The sequence below is a fragment of the Rhinopithecus bieti genome, unplaced genomic scaffold (genome assembly GCF_001698545.2).
Source record: "Rhinopithecus bieti isolate Rb0 unplaced genomic scaffold, ASM169854v2 scaffold_4830, whole genome shotgun sequence".
Classification (NCBI taxonomy): Eukaryota; Metazoa; Chordata; class Mammalia; order Primates; family Cercopithecidae; genus Rhinopithecus; species Rhinopithecus bieti.
Genome location: NW_016804529.1, coordinates 44,849 through 53,611, shown reverse-complemented (window position 1 = coordinate 53,611; position 8,763 = coordinate 44,849). Strand labels below are relative to the sequence as shown.

At 41.0% G+C, this 8,763-nt stretch overlaps 1 protein-coding gene across 11 annotated transcripts; it reads left to right on the top strand.

Moving 5' to 3' along the window:
• Positions 1-2,938: 2,938 nt before the first annotated feature.
• Positions 2,939-7,040, top strand: CD1E (CD1e molecule). Of its 11 annotated transcripts, none has more exons than XM_017868912.1 (6): positions 2,939-3,541; positions 3,864-4,160; positions 4,784-5,053; positions 5,312-5,590; positions 5,984-6,077; positions 6,215-7,040. In XM_017868912.1, exons 1-6 carry the CDS (start codon positions 3,484-3,486, stop codon positions 6,378-6,380), a joined length of 1,164 nt encoding a protein of 387 aa, XP_017724401.1. In that variant the 5' UTR covers positions 2,939-3,483; the 3' UTR covers positions 6,381-7,040. The 11 variants fall into 11 exon arrangements, with proteins under 11 accessions (XP_017724401.1, XP_017724407.1, XP_017724406.1 ...); XM_017868914.1 differs by having other exon boundaries at positions 3,191-3,541; positions 5,312-5,425; positions 6,251-7,040; XM_017868913.1 differs by having other exon boundaries at positions 3,191-3,541; positions 6,251-7,040.
• The last annotated feature ends 1,723 nt before the right edge of the window (positions 7,041-8,763 follow it).

Genomic DNA, 8,763 nt, shown 5'->3' with positions numbered 1-8,763 from the left:
AACTATGCAAAGTGATGGATATGGTAATATACTGACTGTGGTGATTACTTCACAGTATATACATATAATATCATGTTGTGTACCTTAAGTATACTCAATTTTAACAAAGGTAGATATAAATACATACTTATTCAATCTTTACCATTTTTAAAATGTACCAGCTCGTGGGCAATAAATACTTTTTTTACACTTCATTTTATTTGTTGGTTGTACCTTCACTAAAGCTGAAAAAACATATTTCGATAAACTGTTAAAGAATATAAGTATACACAAACCAAGAAATATGTAGAAATTTCAATCTTTCCTGAAATAGCCAAAAGAATAAAACTCGTATTCAATTCTTTGAAAAAAAAAATTAGCAGATGGAACATCTTCTTACATTTCTACAAATATAGTCAAAAATTTTATTTTAAATCAATTTTAATGATTTATCTCCCACAAATTTCTTACATAGAAAGATTAATTTGTCCCAAGTCACATCTTGTAATATGTTTTGAGAGAATTTTCTGGTTTTGGCAAAAGGGGATCTGCAAATGTGACTGTGGGGCAGCCTCAGAAAACATAGGAGGGGAATTTCTTTTAAAAGAGATCTCTGGCCACAGACAGTAAGTATTTTAGTAAAAAATGTGGTTAGGCACTGATGGAATTTTTTTTCTTTTTTTTTTTTTGAGACGGAGTCTTGCTCTGTTGCCCAGGTTGGAGTGCAGTGGCGCAATCTTGGCTCCCTGCAACCTCTGCCTCCCAGGTTCAAGTGATTCTCTTGTCTCAGGCTCCCGAACAGCTGAGACTACAGGCACGTGCCACCATGCCTGGCTAATTTTTTGTATTTTAGTAGAGTTTCACCCTGTTAGCCAGGATGGTCTCAATCTCCTGATCTCCTGATCTGCCTGCCTCCGCCTCTCAAAATGCTGGGATTACAGGCATGAGCCACGGCACCTGGCCTACTCACTGATGGAATTTTGTAAAGCAGGAAGGAAATAAATGTACCATATAATGCTACAAAAATTAAAATTAATATTTTTTCTTTGGAATTTAACTTCTGGATAATTTTAATTTAGAAGGAATCTCATTAAATATTTTGTTAATGATTATTGGGTTGCTATCAGACATTATTTCTACTTTGCTTAGTAATTTGCAGTTATCTGTGAGTTCTGTAACCTCAAAATTAAAAACTAGGGTGTGGTTATCTTTACTTGTACAATAGTGCAATTGTTTTGTGGAATAACAAAATTGCTTTATTCTCCAATTATGCTTAGCTTTATTTTACTTTGTGAACGATACAAAAATTCTCTCTCTCTTTTTTTTTTGAAACAGAGTCTCCCTCTCTTGCCCAGGCTAGAGTACAATGTCACAATCTCAGCTCCCTGCAACCTCCACCTCCCAGGCTCAAGCAATTCTCCTGCTTCAGCCTCTCCAGTAGCTGGAATTACAGGCACACACCAAGGTACCCAGCTAATTTTTGTATTTTTAGTAGGGACAGGGTTTCGCCATGTTGGCCAGGCTGGTCTCAAATTCGCCTGTCTCGGCCTTCCAAAGTGCTGGGATTATAGGCATGAGTCACCGTGCCTGGCCTGATTTAAAAATTCTAATGGACCAGACATGGTCCCAGCACTTTGGGAGGCCGAGGCAGACAGATCACGAGGTCAGGAGATCAAGACCATCTTGATCAACATGATGAAACCCTGCGTCTATTAAAAATAGAAAAATTAGCTGGGCATGGTGGCACTTGCCTGTAATCCCAGCTGCTAGGGAGGCTGAGGCAGGAGAATGGTTTGAACCAGCGAGTCGGAGGTTGCAATGAGCTGAGATCGTGCCACTGCACTGCCTGGGCAACACAACAAGACAGCAAGACTCCATCTCAGGAAAAAAACAGAATAAAACAAAAATTCCAATGAAAACAGTTACTTGTAGTATTGATGTCTGGCATAGGTCATTCCAATCTTTTACTCTGTGTTATGGTTTTGTAGGTTAGTATATATTCTCATGAATATTTATCTTTGTTTACTGTTGATAATTTTATTATGAAACCAGTTTTGGATTTACATAGTGATTTATAGATAGATTTACATAGCAACTTATAGCTTTGAGTGTATTTGTAGAAAAGAAAGAGTATTGAAAATAAATGTAGACATTCTACTCAAGAAACAAGGAAACTTTTTATCTTTTTTTACCCTTAGAATTTAGAAATGATAATAAGATGAAACTAGGTTTGGACCTTTTTCAATAATTCTGACCACTGTTCTGCAAATTCACTCTATAAGAAAAGTAGAGGTTTGGGGCTGAATTTTGTTTTATTTTTTTCCCAAAGACTTCTATCTCTGATATCTTAGGGTCTGGGAATTGTTTTTGGTCATAGGGCTCTGAATAAATGTCAGTTGAACAAATGTATAAAAACCAAACAAAGGAACGTTATTTCAATTGCCTTCAGGGTGTCACAACAAATACCAATGAAAAAGAAACAAAAATAAAGACTCAATACAGTAATTAATTCTCCAGTGAACACTTCAGTCCTCTAAGGCTACTTCCCTGTGTCCACCAAAACTGCTTTCTAAGCGAACGCAAGCACAGGGATGCCAATGCTCTCAGGCCATGAACTAATGAGAAGCTTCATGCTTGTTCTCAGTCTTTCTTCATACCCAGGGCAAAACTGGCCCACAGACTTCCAGACATGCTCTCTTCATCTGGGTAGGGATGGGGATCCAAGTCCCCTGTGTATTTCTTCCAGACCCACCTGTAAAACATGGGTGAAATCTACCTGCCCTTTAGCTCACCACTTCCAGGTCAAGCCCACTCATGGACCACTTTAACAGTGATAGTTAGCTTGACTGGAGAAACTGAAAAAAAGGGAGCTTTCTTTAGATTATCTGATGATCTGCATTGCCATTGCTGCTCCTTTTTCAGCGGCACGGAGAGTTGGATTATGGAGGGTTGCATGCGGATTATGCAGCTACATCCAGGATGCCGAGTGTCTTCTGATCGTGATCGAGAGCAGAGTGAAGAGACACAGGCAGAGGAGAGGATCACAGAAAGGTACAAGTGGGAGACTGGTGGATAGGCACCACCAAGTGACTACCATCACTTCTCACAGATTAGATTATTGACAACCCAAGTATGGATTTGATTTCTTCAAGGCGAAAAGCTACTCAATTTTCTAGCCAGACCACAGATTTGTTTTAAGCCAGGACCCGTTTTCCAGCAGTTAGTGCAATTAGGGGGGTTGGGAGGATGTAGACAAGAGCAGGGAGAAAATTTGGAGCCAGACAGTGGGAGAGACAGAGGGGAAATGAACAAACCCGTGGGAGGCTGTGGCAAAGGGAGGCAGTGGGGCTTCTCTGACAGGGAAGTTGGCAGAGGGAGAGGTTTTTCTGTCTGTGCAGTAAGGGAAGTCAGATGAGAGTACAAGAGGGCGTGAAGAAGGGTACTGATATCTGAATTCTGAGGGCAGGTGTCCTGCCAAATAATCCTTGCTTTAACAGAGCTTCAATGCTGCTCCTGTTCCTCCTCTTCGAGGGACTCTGCTGTCCTGGGGAAAATACAGCAGGTAAGAAGAGTGCAGGTGGAAAGTTACCTATGGTAGGGCACCAGAGGACTGAGAAGAAGTTCCGGGGAGGTCCTAGGGGAAGGGAGCAGTACTCCTCTAGGATGCCCTTGGAGTATGACTTTCAGGCTAGTTCCAGGCAGATAATTCTTGCCCTCAGTCTCAGTTTTTGTCTCTGATTTTGGGGAAAGGAAGCTGGCCCTAGAGGAAAAGCGTATGTGCAAACTGCCTAATTATCTCTCATCTCTAAGTTCCTTTTTTTCCTTTGGCATCACTTTTCCCATTCCTTTCCATTCTCTCTATTTGTCATTTCCTTCTCTCTCAGCTCCCCAGGCTCTACAATCCTACCATCCAGCAGCAGAGGAGCCCCTGTCCTTCCGCATGCTCCAAACTTCCTCCTTTGCCAACCACAGCTGGGCACACAGTGAGGGCTCAGGATGGCTGGGTGACCTGCAGACTCATGGCTGGGACACTGTCATGGGCACCATCCGCTTTCTGAAGCCCTGGTCCCATGGAAACTTCAGCAAGCAGGAGCTGAAAAACTTACAGTCACTGTTCCAGTTATACTTCCATGGCTTTATCCAGATAGTGCAAGCTTCTGCTGGTCAATTTCAGCTTGAATGTAAGTTCGTCGCTCTAAGCTGATAATTTGCCTGGGAACATCAACTATTTTCCAAAGTGGAGATGGTATATAGACTCTGACCATCATTTAACCTTACTAACTTTGTTCCCCACTCTCTGGCTCCCACTCCCTCCTCTGCTTCACCCTTCACCACCACCCTCACTCCACCATATACACAAAAGGGCCTGTATGTACATATCTAACATGAATATACCTTCGTGTCTGGCTCTTTGGAATGACGGTCTCCTCTTGATCTTCTGCCCCTCATTCCTGCCCTCAGATTCAGCCTTTCTCACCCCGCTTTCTACCCTTCTTTATTTTTTGCCTGAGTGTTGACCTGGACTGGCCTGTACCTAACCATTTTCACGTGAATTATTTATGACCAATCTCCTGTCTTCCTGATAGCCTTCCCATCTACCACTTTCCCATTAGTTATTTCAAAGAATGTTTATTATCTTCACATTTTCTTCCCACAAATTTTCTTCCCTTTGCCACTAAACTCTAGTCTCCATATGATTTCCCAGCAAATTTTTCTTCCCTTGAAACCCTTTACTCTCTAAATTGTTTGTTTTTCTTCCTTGTCATTCTTTCCATATTGTTCTCTCGTCCCTGTCTACTCTCAGACCCTTTCGAGATCCAGATATTAGCTGGCTGTAGAATGAATGCCCCACAAATCTTCTTAAATATGGCATATCAAGGATCAGATTTCCTGAGTTTCCAAGGAATTTCCTGGGAGCCATCTCCAGGAGCAGGGATCCGGGCCCAGAACGTCTGTAAAGTGCTCAATCGCTACCTAGATATTAAGGAAATACTGCAAAGCCTTCTTGGTCACACCTGTCCTCGATTTCTAGCGGGGCTCATGGAAGCAGGGGAGTCAGAACTGAAACGAAAAGGTGAGCCCAACTCTCTCTCTCCCCTCTTGTTCCTAGTACTATAACTCTCCAATTTGAATTTGCCTCTCATCATCATTTTGAAAGACAAAGTGAGAGACTAGAGAATGAGACGTGTGGGTTTAGGACTGTTTCTTAGAAAAGAGAAAGAAGTGATTATTAAATCACTCTTAGTATTACTACTTAGGCACATACGTTCCTGAGCTCTGGCCTGGGGTGCCCCTCAAAATTCCATTTTTTTTCTTATCTTCTTCTGTCTAGTGAAGCCAGAAGCCTGGCTGTCCCGTGGCCCCAGTCCTGGCCCTGGCCGTCTGCAGCTTGTGTGCCATGTGTCAGGATTCTACCCAAAGCCCATGTGGGTGATGTGGATGCGGGGTGAGCAGGAGCAGCGGGGCACTCAGCGAGGGGACGTCCTGCCTAATGCTGACGAGACATGGTATCTCCGAGCAACCCTGGATGTGGCGGCTGGGGAGGCAGCTGGCCTGTCCTGTCGGGTGAAACACAGCAGTCTAGAGGGCCATGATCTAATCATCCATTGGGGTGAGAAAGAGCTGAGGCTCTGCTGGGAAATAATGAAAATAGCCCTGGGGCTTTTGAGTGTGGGGGCTGAGGAAATGGGTAGGAATGCTAGGCACAAGAAGGGTAAAACTGGGACAATGAAAATAAAGAAGGATAGAGTATGACAGTAGTTAAATTTTAAGAAAATGGAAGTAGGGAATTAGACACACTAACAAAAAAAGGAGGAGGAACTAGTGATTTAGTGGGAGAGAGCTGGGAGCAGATCACAGACAAAGGATCAGGAGGAATTGAAATGAGGGCTCTGGAAAACACAGATGAAAACTCTAGGAAGATACCACCCTTGCAAAATGGGAAATCTCAGCTTGGTGGAATAGAGTAATTTAGGGATGATATTCTTATTCTATCCCCAACCAGGTGGATATTCCGTCTTTCTCATCCTGATCTGTTTGACTGTGATAGTTAACCTGGTCATATTGATTGTAGTTGACTTATGGTTAAAAAAACAGAGGTGAGCCTTTTCTTGTTCTTTGTTTCTTCAACCTGTAATCAACTCATTCTTTTTTTCCTTTATCTTCTTTTTTTTTCTCTCTGCTTTTCCCCTTTATTTCCTTTCTTTGAGATTAATATCCTCCTCTTTTCCCACAGTTCAAATAAGAACGTTCTTTCTCCCCGTGCACCCAGCCCTGTGTTTTCCATGGGAGACAACACCCGGGACACCAATAATTCAAGACATCACTTCTGCTTGGCACAAGTATCGTGGATCAAAAACAGATTCTTGAAGTGGAAGACACGCCTAAACCAACTCTCGTGACATTTGCTTTATCTTATACATAAAATCCTTGTCTGCATCTTCTGAAACACCATCCAGGTCCCATAAGGGAAGCATGCTTTAATTGAAACAGTTTGTACTAGCAAAGATACTGATTCCTTTAGGAATACTTTTTTCCTCATCTTCCAGAGATTTTTTTCTTTTTTCCTGCTTTGGCTACATATCCACCATTGTTGATTTTTCAAACTATAGTCCAGATACTTCTTTTTCATGGATTTCCATGATCACCAAATTAAGAGCTCTTCTGTACTCCCCAAATTGAACTGATCTTCACAAGCACATTCATTTCTTCCTACTCTGAACAGTAGTTAATTAGGTTTTTGCCTTTTTTTTTTTTTAATCTCAGTTGCTTGAAAGTAAGATTTAGGTATTTGTTTCTGTGTTCACGACCAAAAATCTTATCTGAATTCAGGACCAGTTTCATGAGCATGTGATCTGTGCAGACACATGGAATCGTATGCTCTGCAGGAACCCATGCTAGATTTAATGCTCTGCTGTTGTCATCTTGGAATCCTTAGTCATTTTCAAACAAGAGATATTGTATTTTCATTTTTCACTGACACCACAAATTATATAGCTGGTTCAATTTGAATGTAATATTTCTTAATAAATGCAGATTGAATAAATTTGTTGTCAGATCAAGTGATGTTGTTTTACTCCATTCCCTCTCTGATATGTCTGCATCATTTGACTGTGCTCTTACTAAAACTCTTCCTATCTCCCTTTGTCTCTCACCAGTGGTGAAGGAGGCAGATGAGTGCCTCAATCTGAGTGATTGGGATGTTAATGAATCTTCAGGGATATTTAGGGAAATAATAACATAAGGGCTATCTCCTTTCAAAGTTAGGACAGGTTTGAACTGGCATTCCTACTTCCCTGAGCCATGTTTATCTATGTGTGTCTTTGTGGATGTGCATATTCATGGGAGAAATTCATATTTTGAGCAATTAGAAAGAGGACATAGGGTTTGAGCCAGAGCCAAGGTAATGAAGCAAAAGAGTGATTGGATGCCAGTTAAGCTACATGTTTGTTTTTGTATATTAGTCTGGCTTATTATTATTTACAGTTTGTTTTTCTTTAGTTTTTATATGGATTCTTACATTTATATAATTTACTTCAATTGAGATACATTTGGTTGAGCCTACTGCAGAACAGGAATTTGGTAGAGGTGCAGTATTTATATACATGTCCAGTCAAACCCTCCCTTAGATAGAATAATTGAACAGTGTGTGTAGATTTCGTAGTGGAATTTATAAACTTCATGCTGGTCATTTTCAAGTAATCAGCAACGGTCCCATGATCACACATCCACACTGCACTCTTACTCATGAACAAGGTATCGAGGCCAGACTTTTCACTGTTGAGAGTCCATCACCTTCCATATGGCACATCCAATGAGTCTATCTACAGTCAGGCCACTAAAGTCCAGAGAGGAAGGTAGAATTTTAAAGGGTTGTTTGGAGCAACAAATGATGAAAGGTCAGGGTTGCATCACGTGGTGTAACTCTACAGCGGAGAGTTATAGTAATTCTTGAACTCCTAATCTGCCTCATGCTACCTTCTCTGGTCCCCTGTCCAATATTTTCCCCACTGTATATTATGTTTCCCTGACACTAGATTTTTTCTGTCTCTTAGTTATGTCAAACTTTCAGTTCAAGTGTCATACTCTGATTAGCTTAAGCAGCACACTCCATCTCAGTCATATACTAGTCCAATTTATTTTGAATACTTAATTTAGTTGAAATTACCTTTTTATGTCTTCATGGCCTTTTTCATCTGAAATGTGAGCACTATAACATCCTAGATTTTATCCATCTTGATCACATTTGTATCTCAGTGCTTAGATTTTAGCCTGACATATAGTGGGTGATTTTAAAAAGTTTTGTTGAGTGAAAAAACGGGATTAAACTTTGACTTGCCAGAAGAGATTTTACCAGTATCTATCTGATAGGCAATAGATTTTCAGGTACTGATATGTTTCCAAAGTGCTGGTGTCACTAAAAAAACCAGGTGAATCATAGATACTGTGCAAAGATGGTAAAATGGTCACTCTTTGAAGGCGAGAGCCAAGTTCTCTCTTTCCTTCAAGTCATTAACTTTACAAGTCTGCCAACAATCTAAGATACAGATAAAGCTTAGTAAGAAGGGAGGAGACCCCAGATCAGAATTCTCTGTACTATGAGTAGCAACCCCAGTTAACCACAAGTGCCACTTTGTTTTTTTTCTTCTGTTGTATTTTGGTGATTCCCATGGAACCGCTTAGGGACAGATGACTGTTGTCTACAGTGATTTTTAAGAAGCTCCAGATTCTTGAACGAAGTACCTTAATGCGTTCAAAGTCAGTTTTTCACAAGGCCCTTTAGCT

Coding starts and splice junctions, on each gene's coding strand:
- CD1E (XM_017868912.1), top strand. CDS start 3,484: ATGCTGCTCCTGTTCCTCCTCTTCGAGGGACTCTGCTGTCCTGGGGAA. Junction 3,542..3,863: donor TCCTGGGGAAAATACAGCAG/GTAAGAAGAGTG, acceptor CTTCTCTCTCAG/CTCCCCAGGCTCTACAATCC. Junction 5,591..5,983: donor TGATCTAATCATCCATTGGG/GTGAGAAAGAGC, acceptor ATCCCCAACCAG/GTGGATATTCCGTCTTTCTC.